The sequence below is a fragment of the Stegostoma tigrinum genome, chromosome 36, assembly GCF_030684315.1.
Source record: "Stegostoma tigrinum isolate sSteTig4 chromosome 36, sSteTig4.hap1, whole genome shotgun sequence".
Lineage (NCBI taxonomy): Eukaryota > Metazoa > Chordata > Chondrichthyes > Orectolobiformes > Stegostomatidae > Stegostoma > Stegostoma tigrinum.
In genome coordinates, this window is record NC_081389.1 from 8,818,437 (window position 1) to 8,841,971 (window position 23,535).

At 40.5% G+C, this 23,535-nt stretch overlaps 1 protein-coding gene across 5 annotated transcripts in view; it reads right to left on the minus strand.

Moving 5' to 3' along the window:
* The window catches only part of vps13c (vacuolar protein sorting 13 homolog C), a 275,727-nt gene that overhangs the window by 57,693 nt on the left and 194,499 nt on the right, over window positions 1–23,535 (minus strand). For all 5 annotated transcript variants that reach the window (XM_048520896.1, XM_048520895.1, XM_048520894.1 and 2 more), the window contains 6 exons: window positions 20,111–20,500; window positions 17,864–17,968; window positions 11,034–11,198; window positions 9,704–9,832; window positions 6,935–7,068; window positions 910–1,036 (listed from right to left, as the gene is read on the minus strand). In XM_048520896.1, the coding sequence (XP_048376853.1) occupies window positions 910–1,036; window positions 6,935–7,068; window positions 9,704–9,832; window positions 11,034–11,198; window positions 17,864–17,968; window positions 20,111–20,500 (1,050 nt within the window). The remainder of the gene's footprint in view (window positions 1–909; window positions 1,037–6,934; window positions 7,069–9,703; window positions 9,833–11,033; window positions 11,199–17,863; window positions 17,969–20,110; window positions 20,501–23,535) is intronic.

A 23,535-nucleotide genomic window follows, 5' to 3' on the forward strand; every position in this document is an offset into this window, starting at 1 on the left:
TACAAAGCCGGTGCATCATGCCAATGCCGACTATGATCCTATTCTAAACAAATCCCATCTGCCTGCATATGGTCCATATCACTCTCTTCTCTGCCTGTTTAAATATCTGTCTAAATGCATCTCCAACTTGGCTATCAAATCTGCTTCTACCATTTCCCCTGGCAGTGTGTTCCAGGCAACTCCTCGCTTCTAAGTAAAACTTTTCTTAGACATCTCCTTTAAATTTTCCTCCTCACACCTTAAACCTATGTCCACAAGTATGAGACATTTTCACCCTGGGAAACAGATTCTGAATATTCAGCTTAAGCTCCTCATAATTTTATATACTTCTATCAGGTCAGCCCTCTGATGCTTCAGCGTAAACATTAGAAGTTTGTCCGACCTCCCTTAATACCTAATACACGCTAATCCCAGAGATTAAAAGGAAGAAAATAGAACTTTGAAAACTCAGGAAACAATTTCAGCCTTACTGATTGGTTCTGGAAAGCTCAGGCTGACTAATTTTGACTAATGTTCTACATGTAGATGTACATCCATGTCTGTGAATTATGAAATTGTTCTCACTTTGGCCTCGAGTTCAGTTTCTCAATGGATCTATCCCTCAATTCTCAGGAGTAATAGCTACTATAAAGCATTCAACAGGGGGAACTACTCATGGAAGACTCCTACTTACTGGCCTCAAATAGTTGTGAAATTCTCACCTGCATCTTCAGGTAACTGCTTATGATATGTCCACCTCACTAAGGGATATACGACAAGTATAACCTTTAAGGGGTTAAAGTTGGGTTCAAACGTGACACTTGTGTTGCAGCACTTTCATGTGGTCTAATTGTTCAGTTATTCAGTGACCTCAGAACAGACAAACCTTTGCTTCCCCAGAATTCATTATTACAGATAATACCTACATACCTTCAACAGGTCAAGTTCTCCTGTTTTCCATACACATCCCCAGTTAAGTCTCCTGACACCAGTGGGGTCAGCCCATGCAAATAATCGAGCCTCTCCAGGGTCGAGTATCAGCTCATCTTGTAATCCACTGCCAGTAAAGAATGGAGGAAGGAACAGTTAGAACATAAATTACTCATGAACAAAACCTTTCGTTTTTCAATCGTATCATTCTTATGCTGGAATAGAAGCACAGTAATTGAAACTAACTCCAGAACACTTGTTTACCAGTGTAACCCCTTAGTTCAATCAGAAATTCATGTATAAAGAAGTTAGAACATGCAAATGTACAAAATGCACAATAACAACAAGTTATATAATTTTGACCCATAACGTAATTATTTGGCAACAAGTTTGCACATATGCAGCACAGACAGAGAATTTGTCATTATGGTCCATTATGTGCCATCGCATGGCACACCCATTTCTGGTTTGAATATCAAGCACATGACCCACTGTCATGCCTAGACACTTGAAGAACATCAAGCTTATGTTTCTGCATCAGAAACTAACCATGTAGAAGGAAGCATTTTCTGTGAGAAAAGACAGAGTTCAGTAATTGCCAAAATTAAGTCATTTTCTATAAAGTGTTCACCTTCCAGTTCTCGGTATCAACAAAACCAGGTGGATTCATATAATGGTAAAGAATGCTCCAAGGTTTTACAGTAGATTTGTAGCTCCGGTAGTGGATGCTGTGGTTAGCTGGCTGGCCGAACTGGTTCGATGTTCCACAGACATTTCATTACCTGCTGGGTAACATCATCGGTGCAGCCTCCAATGAAGCACTGTTGTGTTTTTCTGCCTATTATTTAAACTCTGGGATCTATTGAGCTGGGTTACCTCACTTCCGCTTTCCTTCGCAATACTGTGTATATGGGGTCCAGCTCTAGGTGTTTGTTGACGGCTTTCTTAGTGGAGAGCCAGGCCCCTAGGAATTCCCGTGCTTATCTCTGCTTGGCCTGTCCCAATCGAATTGGGCAACAAGATTCTCAACACACTAAAGAAACTCAGACAGGACAAATCAACAAAACAGACTACCTAAGAATGAAACATGAAGGAATTAACACATCCCAATGATATGACCTCCCAAAAAGTACACAAACCGCAAGTACCCGTTAGACCCATAGTTTTCCTGCCAGGCGTACCATCACATATATTAGCCAAAGAGTTACAAAGGAGACTAAAGCACCTTGTCAGCAAGTCACCCACTCAATTCACTCAGCCCAAGAGTTCCTTAATTCCATCAAGAACAGACGATGACGAGACCATGGTATCATTTGATGTTACTGCCCTATTCACATCACTAGATTACCACTAGCAAGAGAAACACTGGCAACACCACAAAGACCCGAGTGACACCATCTCCACAGACAACATGCTAAAGCAAGCTAAAGCTATTGGACCTGTGCCTCACCACCCACTTTACCTTTAACAGCCAAATATATGAACAGATCAACATGACACCCACGGATCACCTATCTCCGGACTAATAGATGAAGCGGTGATGCAGAGACTCGAAAGCATAGTCCTTCCACTAATCCAACTGAAACTATGGATACTAAACGTGGACAACACCTTCATTATTATTAAACAGATCAAACTAGAGGAGACACATGAACCAATAAACACTCACCAGGATCAGATTCACCAGGAAAGAGGAAAAGAATAAACAACTCCCATTCCTGGATGTCTTGGTGGAACGCAGGGCCAAAGTGGAATTCCTAACAAAGTTACACAGGAAACCCACGCACACTGACCAAGTACTGAATTTCAACAGCAACCACCCCAACAACCACAAACAAAGCTGTGTGAAAACGCTATTTAAACACACAAACTGCAGCAGCACAGAACGACACCAAAAAGAGGAGTACCTCCTCCAAGTACTCAGGGACAACGGATAGCTGAACAATTGGTTCAGAAGATGTCTATTACAAGACTGACACCAAGAAAAAAGATACTACACGCCCTGACACACTCATCACGCTACCTTACATCAAGAGCACATTTGTACTGACCACAAAACTCCTACAAACACTGGGCATCAGAGTAGCAAATAAACACACATCAACCCTACGTCAACTGCTAGCCCAAACCAAAGACCCGCTACCCACTATCAACAGGGCCAATGTCAAATACAAGATTCCCCACAAAGACTGCGGCAAACATGACATTGGACAAACAGGAAGGGAATTAGCCACAAGGGTTTACCAGCCTCAGCTGGCAACAAAAAGACATGACCAATACTCACTCATGTCCATCCACATGGATAAGGAAAACCACCAGTGTGACTGGGGCAACATCAGGATCCTGAGGCAGGCCAAGCAAAGACAAGCACGGGAATTCTGAGAGGCCTGGTTCTCCACCAAGAAAGCAGTCGACAAACACACAGAACTAGACCCCATATACACTGCATCGCGAAGGAAAATTTGGAAGTGAGGTAACCCAGCTCAACGGACACCAGAGTTCCAATAACAGGTGGGAAAATACAACAATGCTTCATCCGAGGCTGCACTGATAATGTTACCCAGTAGAGTAATGAAAGGGATGTCGAGCAACAAACCAGCTCGATGAGGTAAAGAATACTTTTCGGGTATCACAGAATTTCTGAAGCATTTACAGTTGAGAAATTACAGTCACTGCTTTGCAGGCAAAGTTGACAATTGTACATCAGCAACAGGTGAGAGAAACTGTCATTGCTTGTTTCTCTGGGGCTGGGTAAAGGAAGAAATTGGCTATGAAAGCTGCAAGAACTGCTAATGCTATAAATCAGAAACAAAAATAGAAACTACTGGAGAAGCTCAGCAGGTCCGACAGAATCTGCAGAGAGAAATCACAGTTAACCTTTCAGGTCCAGCAACTCTTCTGAAGAACTGGGCTGTTGTGAGGAAGGGTCACTAGACCCGAAACGTTAGCTCTAACTTTTCTCTAGAGATACTGGTAGGCTTTTCTAGATTAGGTGGGTTTGTAGGGGGTTAGGTCTGGGTGGGATGCTGTATGGGGAGGTGTGGACTTGTTGGGCCAAAAGGGTCTGTTTCCACACTGTTGGGATTCTGCGAATCTGTGATTTTTCCAGCAATTAGTGTGTTCTGTTTTTGAAGTTGCCTATGAACAAGGGAATGCTTCCAGTTACTGTGTTAAATTGTGCCACAGGAGCTTGAAGAGAAAGAACCTCCGTTTAATGTTATCCAAAGGAAGGCAACAAGGCAGTATCAACAGGCAGTCAAGCACTTGCTGAGATTGTATACAAAGTTCAATTAATTTTTTTCACAACTCTTGGACTGAAGCAAAACTTCAACCACTCAGCAGAAAAAAAACAAAAGGTGTTAAGTTCTCTCCATCCTCCCCTTCCTAAAGAGTGAACTAGCTCATCAAGTTTTGATCATCTCTTCTATTAATTTCTTCTTTGGTTCAGCAGCTTCTGGTCGATTATGTTCCTGTGACAGGTCTTGGAATGTTTGTCCCAAATTAAAGGCATCACATGAATTTCTACACATCTCTGGTGAATATTAAGTGCTTAATAGGAAATGTGAAACATTACATAAAAATGTTTAAAATGTATTCTCTTATTCATTTCAAACTAAATTTGAAATAAGTGAACTAGAGGTTGTGTTAGAGCACAAAAAAAGCACTAAGTATCACACACGAGGATACTTTACACCATGTATAAGCTTGAAGTTCATGAATGAGCACAGTTGTTACAACTGACAGAATGATATCAGTGAGGGGGGGGGAAAAAAAAAATCAGTTTCAAGCTCGCTGTTTTCATCTAACTATGATCTCAAATTAATGAAGGTGGTACTCGGACACAAAAAATACCATGTAGTCAAGGTTTTAACAGTCAGTTGTAGTCATTTGGGAGTGCAAAACTTGAATGCTGCAGCAAAAAAAAATCATTTTTAAAGCTATTCGACTTGCACTCAGAATAATTTGCGAGAATCCTAATTCAAGAGGAAAATAACATTCGTCCTGTATAAGAGGAGTGCTTCTTGGCTGGCACTAGGACTCAAAGATTGTTAGTGTTGTTGATAATGCAGAGAACGGTCTTGTGCTACAATCTGATATTGACCAACTGCGCAGCAATGGCAGGTGTAATTTAATCCTGTTAAGAGCGAGGTAATGCATTTTGGAAGATCTAATATAGTAAGGACAGACGCAATATTAGTGGGTCCTCAGGGAGTACTGAGGAACAATGGGTCCTTGGTTTACAAGTTCATAGATCCCCAAGGTGCCTGCACAGGTAGACAGCTGGTGATCAAAGACATACAGGATGCTTGCCTTCATTACTCAGGCAGTAGAATACCAGAACAACAAAGTCTTCTTACAACTTTAGAGAGCCTTGTGTTGGCCAGAGGGAATACTGTGGACACGCTATCAGAAAGATGTGACTGTGCTGGAGAGGGTGCAGAGGAGATCCACCAGGATGTTGCTGGGAATGAAAAGTATGAGGAAAGGTTCAACAGGACTTAGAGCAGAGAAGGCTAAAGGGAGGATCTGACTGAGGTACTCAACATTATGAAGTGCATACATAGGGTAGGTTGCGTGATTTTCTCCCCCATCACAGATGTATCGGACACCATTTGGCACACGTGTATGGCGAGGAGTAAGTGGATTAGAGATATAAGTAAAATGTTTATCACCCAGATGGTGCAGACATATCAAACCTGCTACCTCAGAGGGTGATGGTGGCATGCACTATTGTACCATTTAAAAAGTATCTGGAGAAGCACTTAAAATGCCATCATAGGCTATGAACCAAGAGCAGGTAAATGGGATTAGTGTTTGTTAGTCAATACAGACAGTGGGCTTAAGGATCCGGTTCTCTGCTGTATGACTCTCACTGTGAAAAGTTGACTTTTTCGGCAATACTTGAGTCTTATTTGTCTTGAAATGTTAAACTTGTCTTTCCTCAGCTTTTACAAGACCTGCAGAGTATTTCCAGCATTTTCTGCTTTTATTTCAGGTTTTCAGTATTTGCTTTAATTAGCACTAAGACAAGTCATGTTCTTCCTCAAATTGGATCTTTTCCTATCCATTCACAGGATGAGGGTTTGGCTGGCTAGGCAGTACTAACTGCACATCCCTAATTACCCAGAGGGCAGTTAAGAGTCAACTACATAGCTGTGGGTTTGGAGTCACGTGTAGACCAGAAAAGGATGGCAGTTAGACATCACGTGGGTTGTTCCAACAATCGACAATAGATTCATGGTCATCATTAAGGGACTTAATTCCAAACTTTTCAACACCAATTTCAAATCCCACCATCTGCCATAGTGGGATTTGAATCTGGGTCCCCAGAACTTGATCTGGGTCTGTGGCTTTACAGTTCACTGATAACACCACAAGCCATCTCCTCTCCATGGAATCTTTGCTTCTCTGGGAAGATTAAAAGGGCTTCATATCAATGTGTACTCTGGAACACAGGATTTCAGCAAGTGCATCACTCCTTCAGTATCTGCCTATATTACGATCTCAAGTCTACAAAACTGAACCCAGAACCATGTGACTCAGGCACAAGAAAGGAATCAATGAGCCAAGTCTAAAACTCAATACCAATACATAATGGTTGCACCAAATGGATCATACAAATAACACACCATGGTCATAAATAGGTAATTCAAGATTATGACAGACAATCAGACTAATTCACTGAAATATATTTCTGCGCCCTATTTTATTTGTACTTTGGTTTAGGTAGCTTTGAAATCCCATCCAGGTTTTCGGCAAGAAGCTAAATTCTTTCAGTTGAGACATTAAACTGAGGCTGCTGCTTGTTGAGGAACTCAATCCCCTTGAGAGCTCCATAAATGTTCTTGAGCCAATAGGTTGATCTAAAATATTCCATGCAAACTTGACCAGTGGAGCATTCAAATACCCAGGTTAAGATTTTCCTTTAAACACCAACAAATTATTAACTGGCCACATATTGCATTGCTGTTGGTGGGAGTTGGAGAGCAAATAATGAATGATTCAGCTGAAGCGCTGCACACACCTTTGCTTGAAACGAAACTTTACTGCAGTCGTGTGATTAATGATGAGGGCAGGCGCAGAACCATCATAATAGTCTGTAAAAGTGATCACTGTGGCATGGTCTGCCACATTCACGTCCACTATAATGCCACCACACTACCAAAAAAAAAAAAATGCATAAGAGCAACTCATAACACAACTCAATATTGAATTCTGAAACATATAACTATACATTAGCCACGGTTTCGTAGATTTCTCACTTCTATATTAGTGCTGTAGAAAACTTAATCGGGGAAATTGGTCACAGCAGAAACAAGAGAATAGAAAAGCAAGTTTCTTTATCCATTTTACCACCTGTATAATTAAGGGAGGGGTGTGCACATGAGTTTTAAATTCAATTCTTACAATTTTCATTTCATCTATTTACCAATCATGAACAGGAACTTGACTTTTAATTAATTCTGGCTCGAAGTTTTGCTCACTGTAACGCACAGGTGAAATGCTCAAAATTAGACGGATTTTTAAACAAGCCTATTTCAAAGCTATTTTCTGCTCCCCTTAAACAATTACTGATCATAATCTAAACAGCATTTCCTTCAATGCTTGCATGTTGATATTCCTTGAAATTGTGTGTTTTAGGCAGCCCAAGCAGTCTTTTAGAATGACTAAGCTCTCAGTATGGCTCGGGTAGCTTACAGCTGAACTGAGCATTCTGCCAGGAGGACTCAGACCCTTTCACTGATGGTGAAAGAATCTCTAGTTACTGATCCCTCATGGTTCTACCACAGGATGATGGGAATTAAAATATAGGGGCAGATGAAGGATTAAATCTTACAGTGATCAGTAGGATGATGTACTGAATTATGGAATATTGCAATAATCAGTGAAATGCTGTACCTTAATAGAATGAGGTGCTTGAACAGGTCAAGGGAGTGTAGAACAATGGTAGTATAACTAGGCTAGCTATTAACAACAGCTTAATTAGGTCGATTAAAGCATGTAACTTAGAAACAAGGACTAGCATGATGTAATGGGGTCAACCCGAGGCAAAGGACCATTGTGGCAGATGTAGTAATAAATAATCACTATCTTATAGACTAAGTTTGGAGTAGAAGAGACCATTGCGGCAGATGTAGTAATAAATAATCACTATCTTATAGACTAAGTTTGGAGTAGAAGAGACCATTGTGGCAGATGTAGTAATAAATAATCACTATCTTATAGACTAAGTTTGGAGTAGAAGAGACCATTGCGGCAGATGTAGTAATAAATAATCGTTACCTTAGTTTGAAGAAGAACCAGCCACAGTGGCAGAGACTTACTGCCTAAGTGTAGAAAGATAACCCCTACTGACACCATTGGGCTTGCTGGCAACCTGAGAAAGAGCATGATAACTGAAAATGTATAAAGGATAACAAACCCAGAGGATCGAGGGCGATCGGGAAACCACTTTCTTATTGCCACAGCTTTTGTTTGCAAAAAGTTTAACCTCCTTAAGAATTCTCCGCGTCTCCTGGTAGTTTCTCCACTACAAAGATAAGTGAACAATGCCACAAAAGCAAAGTATTGCAGATTTTAGATATCTGAATCAGGCTAGAAACACTCAGGTCTAGCAATGTCTGAATGGACAAACTATGTTAAATGTTTCAGGTCAATTGTCTATCATCAGAATGTAATTCATGGTGCTCTAACTAGCTTTTCGTCCCAAGTAGACTCATTTTTATACAACTGAAATCTAACAGGTGAAATGGTGTAATTTTATTTTGTCTATAAGTTATCAGCTTAGGCCTCTGTATTGCTTCTCCAATAACAAATAACATGTTCCTGCTCCTAGCTGTAGCCATATCCTTAGCCTGTTCATTCCAGGCTTCCAAGCATCTCCCACTCTCATCAACACCCAGAACAACACACTGTCTCATTTCAAGTTAAGGATGTCATCTGTCTGGATTTTGCCACAACATTTGACATGTATTGAACTGGGTGACATGGTGAAGGTGCTGTAAAATTTCTTTACAGAGTCAACATTGTAGCATATGAGCCATAGCTTCTAACATGCAGCTGCGGAGCCACAGGATAGATAGCCATTTGGCCATCAACTTTTTCCTCAAACATAATTGAGGGAGATGAAAAGCAACACCCCCCATCTAAATGATCAATCTACCTCTTTCAATACAACACAGGCAAACGGAGCTTTTCACACATTTTGTTGAATATTTGGATAGCCGGATAAAACAGACAAAAATTAGCCATGCATTATTAACCGAGTTGCATACAACATGCATCACAGCACAGAATGACAAACTGCTGTAGTAATGTACATACCATAAGGATTAAATGCAAAAAGGAAACGTAAACTCAAAATCATAACAGTGCCCAAAGCAAAACCTATCAGCTGACATCAGTTGAATAGGGCCCTGCAGTGTATGAAGACCTAATACTGTGGTCCTGACTCATGTCAAGTTAAAAAGATAGGTTATTGAAACTGTCTCATGCTTTTAGAGTTACAGACTGAAGATGTTAATAATATTTTTTGGATAAAGGATGGAGGAGTAACATGTTTAAAAAAAGATAGTTAGACCCAAAAAGAAAGAAAGAAAAGAAAGAATAAGCTTAATGGCCTCTTCATGTCTCACCCATTTTGTGCCTGCCACTGTCTCTACAGGAAGGCAGAGAACTTCCACCTGTCAACTTACTCAGAGCAAAACAACCTCTCCTGAACATTGCTGTCCAAATTGAGATACAAATTTTCATCACCAATGAGAACAAAACTAAACAAAGCCTATGAGCTTACCACATGTTCAAGACTCAGCAATGTGCCATTGTCTTGCTTATTATAGAAGAAAGACTTCGAAGACAGTTCAGAACCAACCACTCTGACACAGAGCTTATTCGATGATGTTTCAGGCCAGAAGGGAAGACACTGAAAGAAAATGAGAAAGGTTAGGTGATGGATTCTCAGAGGAACTGGCTATTCAATTGCTACAACATGAAAACTACCAACTTAGAATGGTCACCAGAATTCCCTTTACAACAGTCAAATATAATTTGTTCTAATAGAACTGCAATATTTACATAAAGACCTGCGTATCAGTCTACATATACTAATTTTCAGGTCAACATTCTATTCACCTCACAGAAAGACTAAAGCTTTCACAGTGAATGTTTCTACCACATTGTCAAAAGAGATGATTTCCCTAACGCTGCGTTTGAGGGGACACCAACTTGCGGATAGAAATACTGCTAATAAACCTTAATTGTAGCATGTACCGATCCATTACATTTTATTCTTGATGTAAAAACTGACACCTGTGTAACTACACAAACCTCTGCTGTTATACCAATTCAAAACTTTAAAACTCAAATGATTATCAATGTGGATATAAATTCTGATTTCACTTTCTCATTTGAGATGCAAGTAATTGCAATGGCAACTGAAAATGAAAGTACTGAAGTGCACAAATGGTGAGCAAATGTCTGAACAGGTGATTCAGTCACTTAATCATAAGCAACATTTAATATCTGCACTCTGTCCCAATATTTATAACACTGACATAAATGCTAACATTAAATTTGTGGGGAGATCTGAGCAAGTATTGAAGAAGTCTGTTCTTTTGCTCACTGTAAGTTACTTAAATGGGAACAAGCCAAATGAGACAGTTTTCCAGTGAAGCTGATGGAAACTAACAAAGTCACATTTGTGAAAACCAGTATTGCATGCTGCGAATTTGTTAAGATTCAGAACTATGAAAGTATTTGCTCAGAAAAGTTGTGAAAATATTTGTGGAAGATTCTGCGTGAAATATTAGACTCAGAGCAGAATGAGCATGTTGATAGCAAAAAGGCTCTCTGTCTAACATCACCGAAATGACGTGCAGTAGCACAACAGTATCCCATACACGACTATCAAAGTACTGTGTACTTGGAATTTCTATTCTGTTAACGATACATTTCTTCATTAGGAGAGGAACCAGCAGGTGGTAGAGTGCAAATTGCTCCTGAGACCAACACGTGAATGCATTAAATATGTGTTAAATTCTTGAGCAGTAATTACGTATACGTTGCTCCTGTGAATTTGACATCAGGAAAGAGGCTTTTTCACTCCAACTGACACCATACCACACCTCAGCTGCCGAAATATAAATCCACTTTCTGCCGTTTACTTGGCCAGCGGGATGGTCTTCTCCAACTTCCAGCTCATAGGAAGACTTATTAACCAAGGTGTAGAATGGAGTTACGGTAACAACTTTGGTCATGTTGAAACTGCTCATCTTAATCGTTACTCCAATCTGTAATTTAAGAAATAAATTATGTTAATTTTTTTTACAGCAAAGATCGCTGACCCTAAAAAGTGATCCTCCACACAGAATAAATTTCCAAAATACCAAAATCAAGGATCAGTAATACATCTCAGTCTCACGATGAAGGAAACGGAATTGCCAAATTTCCCACCAATGACCCTCAAAAGTTTAATGTGCTTGGAGGGGGCATTGATGAAGCAATGACAGCTATCATACAGGTAGATACTGTGATGTGGACAGACAGTATTTTTGCAACAAGCAGATATTTCTAAAAAATGAGGACCATTAACAGGTGACTGAATCATGATCTTCTGAATCGAGAGATCCAACAGGTAGATATAGAAAACAAACACTAAGAAATTCAGAACAATTGGGCATTCAGGAGCGAAATGTGGAAATCAATGTCCTTCGGGGAAGGAAATCTGCCAACCTCAGCTGGTCTGTGACTCCAGACCCACAGCAGTGGGGTTGACTCTCAACTGCCCTCTGAAAAGGCCTACCAGCCATTCAGTTGTACCAATCGCTACAAAAGTCTCAAAGAAATGAAACCAGGCGGATCACCTGGCATTGACTGAGGCACCAGGAAAGACCATGGCAGAAGCAGCCCTCTCAATCATGCAAAGTCCTCCTCACCAACATCTGGGAGCGAGTGCCAAAGTTAGGAGAGCTGTCTCACAGACTAGTCAAGCAGCCTGACATTGTCTGTAAGGTATGAGTCTGAGAGTATGCCCATGTCCCATCGCCATCCCTGTATACGTCTTGACCCCCTGACAGGCCAGACCCAGCACAGGAGATGGGGGGATGTTGCTTTAGGAGTCCTCAACATTGACTCTGCAGACTCATGAAGTCTCACGACTTCAGGGTAAACATGGGCAAGGAAACCCTCTGTTGATTACCATGTACCATCCTCCCTCAGCAGATGAATTAGTACTCCTCCACTTTGAGCAACACTTGAAGGAAGCGCTAAGGATGGGAAGAGCACAAAACATACTGTGTGGGGAATTTCAATTCAACCACCAAGAGTGGCTCGGTAGCACTATCACACAGTGAGCTGGTTGGGTCCTAGAGGACACAGCTGCTAGACTGGGACTGTGGCAGCTGGTGAAGGAACCAACGGGAGGGAAAAAATACATGACCTCATTCTTACCAATCTGCCAGCTCCCTCCAAGCTGCTCACCATCCTGGCTTGGAAACATATTGCCATTTATTTACTGTCACTGGATCAAAATCCTGAATTCCCTCCTTCATGGCATTATGGATCAACCTACAGCATGTGGACTGCAGCGGTTCAAGATAGCAGCTCACCACCAACTTCAAGGGCAACTAGGGATGGGCAAGAAATGCTAGCCCAGCAAGCAATACTCACATCCCACAAATGAATTTTTAAAAAATACATCCGTCCATGACAGTATTGTAAGAGCGACTACTTGTGGAGTCCTTGCAGAGACAAAGTTCCACCTTCACAGTCAAAATAACTTCCAGCATGTTTTGTTGCACAATCACCGTGCTAAATGGGACAGACCTCTCAGATCCAGCAACTCAAGACTGGGCATCCATGAAGCACTGCTGGCCATTAAAAGCAGTAGAATTGGACTCCAGCACACACTATAACCTCACGGCCTGACATATCCTCCACTCAACCATAACGACCACGTCAGGAGATCAACCCTGGTTCAATGTACAGTGCAGGAGGGCATGCCAGGTGCAGCACCAGGCATACCTGAAGATGAAGCACCAACCTGGCGAACCTTACTTACTGAACAAGCAGCAAGTGACAGCCAGAGCTAAGCAATCCCAGAACCAATGGATCGGATCTAAGCTCTGCAGTCCTGCCACATCTAGTTGTGAACAGTGGTGGACAATTAAAAAGGCCACTAGATGAGCAGGAAGTATCCCCATCCTCAATGATGGAAGAGACCAGCACAGCAGTACAGAAGATAAGGCTAAAGTATTTCACAACAATCTTCAGCCAGAACTGCCAAGTGGACGATCCATCTCGGCCTTCTCCAGTGGTCCCCAGCATCACAGATACCAGTCTTCAGCCAATTCGATTCACTCCACTACCAATGTCTCCAACCATTATATCAAGAAATGGTTGGAGACATGAGATACTGCAACGGTGGCCGGCCCTGACAACATTCTGGCAATACTACTGCGCTCCAGAACTTGCCGCTCCTCTAGCCAAGCTGTTCCAGTACAGTTACAACAGTTGAATAAGGAATTCCCATAGCCTCCTCAAAAAAGGGTTTGGGATGCTGAGGATCATTAAGAATGACAACATATTCCTTTTCAAGAGAAAAGAGAAAAGAGAAATAGGGAAGTGGAGTCAAAATACAGATCAGACATCATCTAATTAAAGACAGAATTTCTAGTTCAATTGATATCCTAACATACAGCTCAGTAGACACCTTTATGTCCTTTAGAGGTGTAATGTTAAGCCTAAACATCAAGAATAATTCAAGATATTGGATATAGTTGCAGTTTCTCAACACAAGTTTGAACAGCATATCAAAATAATGAGAATGAGATTACTGAAAGATAACTAAAAACTTAAAGCAGCACATTCTAGGAATAGAAGCTAAACTGCAGGACATCATGTTATAACCTCTAGATGATTTGTCTCACATGCAAATTTCCATAAGGATGGGGACATTAATGCAAAGCTAAATGAGTGGTGTGGTAAAGGAGGTCACAGCATATTGGCACAAAATATGAACAGCACAGTGACAAAGTGGTTAGCACTGCACCAGGGACCCAGGTTCAATTCCAGTCTTAGATAACGACTGTGTAGAGTTTGCAAGTTCTCCACGTATCTGTCGGGGGTTTCCTCCAGGTGCTCCAGCTTCCTCCCACAGTCCAAAGATGTGCATATTAGCTGCAGTGGCCATGCTAAATTGCTCTGTTGTGTTCAGGAAAATATGCTGGCAAGTGGATTAGCCATGGTAAATGCAGGGTTACAGGGACTGGGCGACATAATTTTAAGACGGTCAGTGCAGACCCAATGGGCAAAATAGTCTCCATGCAGTGCAGAGAAGGGCCAGGAGTCTACTTTGCAGTCTATTTGCAACAAGCCCTCTGCACTCAACTGTGATCAGAGTCCTGATGCTCAGGTGGATAAGTTTTCATATAGAAGACCACTGAAATGAATAGAGAAGACTGGAGGAAGATGGTCAGAAGTTGCGATCCGAGTACCAAATGTAATGGGAAATTAAAACACGTGACAGGATTGAACCAAGTGAGAGAAATATGGAACATGTGAGAATAGATTAATGCAGAAGGGCAGGATGTGCTGCATGGTTCACTAACAGTTCTTCATAAAAACATACAGGAGTACGAGAAGCAACTTTAATGAACGCAAGATGGGCTCAAAGTGAGTTCAGACACAAATTCAATATATGGCATGGTATACAGGCACGGCTACAAGACAGTCAGAAATGGAAACTAAATCTGCCACTAAAAGGTTTAACGGGAAAGAGAGGAAAATGATAGAATAAGGAGTAGCCTTACAGATCATTCATGAAGTAAGTAATTTCAGTGTGTAGAGGGAATATAATGATGAGAGATAAAACAACTCCTGGAAACTTTTAAAACAGAAAAACATTTTAAGATTATGGTAGAAATTAGATAGAATCCTGGATGGTAACTGTACAGTAGTAAACTGTTTAAAAAGGCAGAATTTAGCTAATTATGTACCAAAAGTAAAATGGGTTTACTGAGTTTATCTGGAATTGCATTATTCCCTCAACCAACAAGGAAGCAGGCCAGATTAAATTAATGATGAGTAATAAGTTAGATTTGCTTAACAGTCTAATGGTTGGGAAATATTTCTAATAATGTTCATAATATGACCAGGTTCAAATTTGTGCTCCAAAGGGAAAAGATACGAAGCAGCAACTAGAATTCTAAAATGAGGTGGTGCTGACTTCAAAAGGGTTAAGACAGGGATTATCCATATTCATCCGAGCAAATTTATCAGATCAGTGGAAGTTGTCTAAAAAGTAACAATGTTATAGAAAACAAGCTAATGCACCTAAAAAGCTGAAGCTCTACTTGCCAAAATCATCCACGGATAACTAAGAGGCAAGAGAGAAAATAAAGGAGTAAAAACATAGAATGTAAAATAGTACGTAGCCTGATGAACGAACAATTTAGAAAAAACAGTGGAGGGTAAAAAGATGAAATCTAAGATCTACATGAAAGAGTTATGAAAAGAAATGTGCACAGTATATCAAAAATAACCTAGCAAACAGACTTCCACTTCAGCATTTTTTTTACGGTCCAAAGTCAAACGTCCTCACAAGAGGCTAAAATGGTGAAACTATACAAACAGAAGAGGCCTCAAAAGACTTGAGGGCCTAAACACATAGATAAATAAAGTGTATTATAAAATGAACAGGTGTAGGAAATAATCAAACAGGCTATGGAACGTTAACTTTTATACTGGCATGAAAGGCAGTAGAATCATGTTCCAACAGTCAAACAGTAAATCAGATCACACCAGTAGAACAGTCAAGAGTTCTATACATCGCATCTTTGAAGAATATAATGGCCTTGGAAGATATGCAGTTTGGGTTTACCAGACTAAATATGGGCCTCATGGGTGACATGAAAAGCATTTTCAAGAATTGTAGGTGGTGAACAGGTGAAGCTATTAAAGGAACAGATACAATACAGAAAAAACATTTTCTCTGGTTGAAGGATAATAGGAGTAGGGCACAGAGTCTGAAAAATAACAGCCAGGCCTTTCCTGAATGAAATTCCACGCTGATCTGGTTAGGAATGTAGCTGAGCAGCAGAGTTTTAAAAAAAAAAAGTATGATGATAGGTATTCTACTTGGCAGAACATAACTATTCGCACCTCACAAGCATCTGTGTTGGCTCAAACTATTCACCATATCAAACTTCAGTTCTACAAATACCTCATAACAGATCATAATGAGACCATAAGATGCAGGAGCAGAAGTAGGTCATTCATCCCAAGTCCACTCTGCCACTGCTGATCTGATAATTCACGGATCCATTTAACCGCCTTTTCCCCATAACTCTTGATTCCGCTTACTGATTAAACATCTACCTCAAACTTGAATGTGCTTAATTAACCAACCTTGACAGCCCTCTAAAGTAAAGAATTCCACAAGTTTATTTCCCTTAGAAAAGAAATTTCTCATGTTAGCCTCAAATGGGTGACTCTCCCGAAGGGGAAATAGCCTTTCCACAACTAATCAGTCAAGCCCAATACGGGTCTTGTGTATGAGTCTCATTTCCTAATTCTAACTAGCACAAGCCCGATCTACTCAACCGCTCAAGGAAGTTCCTTCATAACTCTGAAAAACCCAGCGTATCTTCTCTGGATTACCGGCAATGCCAATATATGTTATTTAAGATAAAGGGGTCAAAACTGTTCGCAGTATTTTAGTTGTGATTTTACCAGTGTCCTGTACAGTTTCAGCAAAACTTGACTGCTTTCATACTTGATTTCCTTGGAAATAAAGGCCAACCTTCCATTTGTCCACTGAACTTGGACACTAACTTTGAGATTTATGCACGAGAAGCCCTGAATCCCTCAATGCTGCAGTTTTCTGCAATTTAAACAATATGCAATTCCTCTCTTGTTCTTCCTGAAGTCACAGTTCCCACATTATATTCCAGATGCCAAATTTTTGATCAATTGCTTAACCTGTCTGTCATTCTACAAACACCGTTCTACTCACATTGCCTTTTCACCTATTTTTGTGGAACCAATTAAGTAGAAGAGACAAAGATTTTCTTTCTTCATCCAAATCATTCATATATGTGGTGAATAACTACGGCCTCAACATGATCGACAATCTTTAACAAGTAAGTATTTGAACACAGAAATGCCATAGCAGACGAAATGGGATTTGAGCAGATAGATGCTTGATGGACTGAGTGACCTCAGAGTGCTGCAATACTCTGCGACTTCAAGAAATTCAGAAACACTTCTGTATCGAAACAGTGGTGTGCAAATGGTAATTGTTCATTTAATTTATGAGATTTAAGAATTTTGTGAACCAAAGGTATTCAGCAGGATGGAGTAAAAAGGCCAGTATATGGAATGTGGTCACAATTCAGCCATGATCTCCTTGAACAACAAAACAAGATTGAGGGGTGCACAGCTTCCCTGTCTGCCCCTATAATTGTATATACCTGTTATTATTCACAGAAAGTAAAATACTTCAGTTGTACACATTTTTCAGAATAGTATTAATGATTGAAACAGTGACAAAGACAGCAATACGTTTGAAGCCACATCACTGATCAGTACGTTGAAAACTCTTTTAAAAAAAAAAGCCGAACCCAAATATACACAGGAACGGCTGAAATTGCAGGAAGAATAATTCAGTACATTAGCTGAGGGGCAATGTGGTTAGTTGGCATGTGAAGCAGAGAAGTGATGTTACTGCAGTAATGGCTTGTTATACATTGGGGTTAAAACTAATTGCTTGAGCAGACCTGGCGATAGATATTCCACAAAAATTATGTACAGTCGTAGTGCCTTAGGTCACATTAGGTAGTATACAAATTTGGTTTGTGTCACTTGGTTTACAGATGTTCTAAGTTTTGAGTGTAAAACCAAAAGGACCTCACTCTTTATTAAGTCTTCAAACTGCACTTCAAATTAAAAATCTTACCAAATATTCCATATTCCTTGCAGGACACTTGACACAGCCGTAACTTCCCACAGTGTCTAATGAGAAACTATTAGACCAGCTGCTGGTTGACACACATAGCTGAATCTGTAAGCCAAAACAACAAAAACATTTCCAATGCAATATTTCACAATCATCAGCTCAGGATATTCTTGACAAACCAAATAAACGACAAAAAAGAACATAGGATAGAAAAACAAAATGGTATATAATGGAATAACATTATTCAAAAGGGAGTCTGAATGAAATCCTCACCAAGTTCAGGCCCTTATTTATATTCTATAATTTCAAACAATGACCAGATGAGCAATTTCTGATTAAAGGGTACTCTGTAAAAGGGAGGGAAGAGTTGACATTTTTGGTCCTTTGGTTTTTGAACAAAAATTAGTTTTTTTTTGGAGCCAACTGCAAGTACATAATAAAAAGTATACAATTCCACACTAACAAAACCAGTGGAAGGACACTAGATTAGGGCGTTTCCCTTACATACCATACATGTCTGTCAAAGAGCATAGCAGAGACAGGCAAAAGTGCCAAAATACTTGGATACTATTGGCATTAATACCATCAACAGCACAAAAACCAGGCTCAGATTAGGCCACTTAATCACATCAGTTTATCTACAAAGCCAGAACCCCTCTCCCCATTGCAAAGCTGTTTGTTTGTTGACTTTCAGTCATAATTCTTCCCAGAAGCCTCCAATGAGCATTCACCATGAGGTATGCTCCCAAATCATCTTTCACTTGAAATGTCATTCTAATGTCCCACCACACTTTCATTTGAGTTAGTATTTCAGATTCCCCTTCATCAGGTCATGTATAAATAACGATGAGGTCCCCTCTCATTATATTTTCCACCATTTTGTCAAATCTCTGATACTTATGAATGCGATGCTTTCCTCACGGGTATGAATGTTTCTTCTATACCTCACTAACCGTGATGACACACTATATTTGCGGACACAGTGACTCAATCGACGTACAAGTAAGCATGACTTTCTAAAACTTGTAGCCTACGATTGTGGTTATACAGTTGTCTTAGTGTTATCCAGACCATTTCAGGTTGCTCTCCCATGGGTGGGTGGGAGGGAGAGACGGGTGGTGGTTTAATCGGAGGGTCACTACACCTTAGGTGAAGGAACAAGTTGAGAAGGAGACTCTTACATGGTAACCTCATAGATATGGAAACTGAACCAATGTTATTAGTGTCACTCTGCATCGCAGACTAGCCATCCAGCCAATTGAGCTAAATCAACTCTATCTTTCTGAAAAGAAACAAGTGAAGGTTTTCCAACTTGGCTTCAGCAGGACCGAAATGCAAGAAAACCAGTTTTAGAAAGGAAACAAGAATTTATAACAGGAGAAAGGGTGCTAATTGTTTGGCCTATGGTTGATATGGAATAGAATCGAATCTGCTAAACCTCCATGTCAAAAAAAGCTTGGATTTCATGTCACAACATTTTGGTTATACACTCCAACACACTGTTGGCTTGAAGAAAATCTATTACTTGGGGTTGCAAGACGACCAGCATTGTTAGGGCTATTACAGCTTATGTATCTTTCCTGGGGCTCAGGGACCCAAACGTGGAACAAGGTGCCACTGCGGTCATGGCTGCTCCGGGCTTACAGAAACGGAATAAATACACACTACAGTATCACTGCCAGTACTTGCACGTCTACTGAGTGCTATCATTCCAAAATCACACTACGCATTACTTACCTCAGCCTCCAACAGAGTTAATTAAGAGTAGAAAAAAAGAAAGATAAACATACATGAATAAAAAAGGTAAAGTGTGGGGCTGGATGAACACATTAGGCCAAGCATCTTAGCAGCACAAAAATTGACGTTTCAGGCCTTGACCCTTCATCAGAAAACTGGACCCTGTAACAAGCTTCAATGATTTGTTCCAACTACAAAACAATTTGCCTATTCTTGCACTCTGTATGATGTCTTTCATTGACTACCTATTTCAAACTTCTAACAAGGCCAGTGACCTCTATTTGTGAATACAGAAAGAAAAACTGAATAAGAAAGGGCTACTTGTAATGATGAAGATGCATCCTTAAGAAACATTTCAAAATGCAAATGGTTTGATCTAAATATGCAATGCCATTCACCCCTTTGTGATACCAGGTCTCTCAAGTTTGGATGGCTATCCATTATTCAAATAACTGGTGAATCTCCTTTATTACTGCTAAAATGCAAATATCACAAAGGAATGACACATACCTTATTTTTGCTGAAAATGTTTTTCCGTTTGAAGGAAAACAGGACAACATCACGGAAGTCAGCTGGATGTTTCACATGTATATCTTCCCCACGATACTGCAGGACCCTGGATGTTTTATTAATGATCCAGTATGGGCTATAAATGGACAAAACCAGACGGCCACTAATTTTGCGAACATGGACAAGCAAATCAATGGTCATGCAATCCTTACAGTCAGCAGTGAAGCATACTGGAAATATCTCAGAAAGTCCATCTTCAATTTTAATATGGCCACTCCAGTTCCTGCCTTGATATTTCATTAGGACCAGTTCCATTATTTCCCCCTTGATTCTGGATTGCAGTACGTCTGCTGAGGATCCTTCTGCCAGTTCATTAATTTCTGCTGTTGCCTGGATAAAATAGACAATTCATTTTAAATGCACAACTCATCTGACTTTCTTAAGTAATACGAACCATCACATTTTGAAAGGAAAATTGAGAGGTAATTTTAACTAAATACTGCAACTTGAAATAGAATCCAAGAACAGAGAGATTTCTAGAAGTGACTTAGAAGGCCGACATATAAAAGTTCTTCTCGGTGGCAGGCCAGGTCAATAAGATGGTTTAAAAAAATGTTACACAGGATCCTGACCTTTATAGAGTGAACTGGTATGTCACATGTACTCAAATAAGTAGTCTCCACTTATGACACCATCTGAAATACAAAAAGATACCTAGGCACAGATTCTTAAGTACAAATTCTTAGAAAAATAAAGAATTAAAAACTCCAGCATTACAGATGATAGGAATAAATTAGAAAAATAAACAAAAATGAAAAAGGTCAGAATAAAAAGCCTTCCCTCCCAATCCACACTGGTGCCTAACCTCCAATCTGCGCCAGTCTTCACCTCAAGCCTGCGAGTCTAGCGCATAGCTGAAAGGGGGGGAAAAAAAACACAAAAGAGAAAGTAAAGAGGAAAAACAAAGAAATAAATGGATGCACGAGGGCAGCTCTGGCTGAGGAGTCCTACTCCACTACCATCTTGGAAGAAATACAAGCATAGAATACAGAAAGAAAAACTGAATAAGAAAGGGCTACTTGTAATGATGAAGATGCATCATTATGGATACAGAATTGGCTGGCCAACAGAAGACAGCGAGTGGTAGTAGAAGGAAAATATTCTGCCCGGAAGTCAGTGGTGAGTGGAGTTCCACAGGGCTCTGTCCTTGGGCCTCTACTGTTTGTAATTTTTATTAATGACTTGGACGAGGGGATTGAAGGATGGGTCAGCAAGTTTGCAGACGACACAAAGATCGGAGGTGTCGTTGACAGTGTAGAGGGCTGTTGTAGGCTGCAGCGGGACATTGACAGGATGCAGAGATGGGCTGAGAGGTGGCAAATGGAGTTCAACCTGGATAAATGCGAGGTGATGCATTTTGGAAGGTCGAATTTGAAAGCTGAGTACAGGATTAAGGATAGGATTCTTGGCAGCGTGGAGGAACAGAGGGATCTTGGTGTGCAGATACATAGATCCCTTAAAATGGCCACCCAAGTGGACAGGGTTGTTAAGAAAGCATATGGTGTTTTGGCTTTCATTAACAGGGGGATTGAGTTTAAGAGTCGTGAGATCTTGTTGCAGCTCTATAAAACTTTGGTTAGACCGCACTTGGAATACTGCGTCCAGTTCTGGGCGCCCTATTATAGGAAAGATGTGGATGCTTTGGAGAGGGTTCAGAGGAGGTTTACCAGGATGCTGCCTGGACTGGAGGGCTTATCTTATGAAGAGAGGTTGACTGAGCTCGGTCTCTTCATTGGAGAAAAGGAGGAGGAGAGGGGACCTCATTGAGGTATACAAGATAATGAGAGGCATAGATAGAGTTGATAGCCAGAGACTATTTCCCAGGGCAGAAATGGCTAGCACGAGGGGTCACAGTTTTAAGGTGGTTGGTGGAAAGTATAGAGGGGATGTCAGGGGCGGGTTCTTTACGCAGAGAGTTGAGAGAGCATGGAATGCGTTGCCAGCAGCAGTTGTGGAAGCAAGGTCATTGGGGTCATTTAAGAGACTGCTGGACATGCATATGGTCACAGAAATTTGAGGGTGCATACATGAGGATCAATGGTCGGCACAACATTGTGGGCTGATGGGCCTGTTCTGTGCTGTACTGTTCTATGTTCTATGTTCTAAAACAAAAACAAGAAGTTACGCTTCTCCTTCATTATTTAATGTTCAAGTCTCAACTGTGTCCAATACTGGACATCGCACTTTAGGAATGATGCCAGTATCTTAGAGGGGCTGCAGGGAGAATAACTGGAATAATCCCAAACATAATGAATATTAGTTATATACACTGATGGAAATCTGGAATTCCTGTTCTCAAAGTTCAAACAGTTCAGCAGAGATAGAAATGTGTAAAATTGTGAAGGGCTTTGATAGAGAGGCAGAAACTTGGCTTTCGCAAGGATGTGTGTTCACAGCTCATTTCAAGATCAAAGCCTAACAATGGCTACAAGCAGTCCGGTTCAGCTTCAGACAGCTGTCTCAGAGGGGTTGAGGAGCTGGTTAATAAGCAGGGCTTGTCCTGATGACCGAAAAATAATTTAGTGTTCTCCATATTTAATTGGAAGAAAGATCTTCTTATCTCACATTGAATTTTAGACAAGTAGTCCGAGAATGCAAATGGAATGGAGTAAGCAGAACAGGCAAGATAGCAGACAGCTCACCATTGTGGATACTGCAAAGGAATATGTGGCAGATCAGTACTGAAAGAAGAGTGTGTAGTAACTGAGTTCAAGAATTTTGATGTCAAGATGAAGGATGGGAAAAGACAACAGAAAAAGAAGAATGTGACTGTAGAGTCGTACATCAGTGAAGGAATTCTGAAATCTGGCCAAAAAGACACAAAAGGCAAGTCTCGAAATGACAGAGATATGCAATTTTACTAATGGCGGGACTAAGAGTCGTGGGAAGGCTGCGGAGTCGAGAGGTGGAAGGATACAGTCTTAGCTCAAGATCAAATACAATATTTTCAGTCCTGGATAGGCCACTGAAGCTGCATACCATTAGGATGAACTTGACTAGCATCAGCAGTCAAGCCGTGGGACCAGGGCCTATAGCACAATACATCTAAGCTTGTCTCTATAAGGTTGTTTAGTTCTTGCCAAATTGGACAGGTAAATGCTCTGGCACTTGTATAAAAGAACATCGATTCAGCATTGGACAAACTGAGAAACAATTGTAAAATCAAGAATGGCAGTGCAAAGATAAATCTTATTACTAATGACAGATCTATGAAAACTGACTCTATATTAACATTTAATAGCATCAGAGAGATGGATGGGATCCCAGAAAAGAAACCATAGCACATGTGCTAAATGCCTTTGAGACTGGTAGAAACGTTACACAAGAGACAATAAATGAATATTTGTTCACTCTGCCAAAATCCA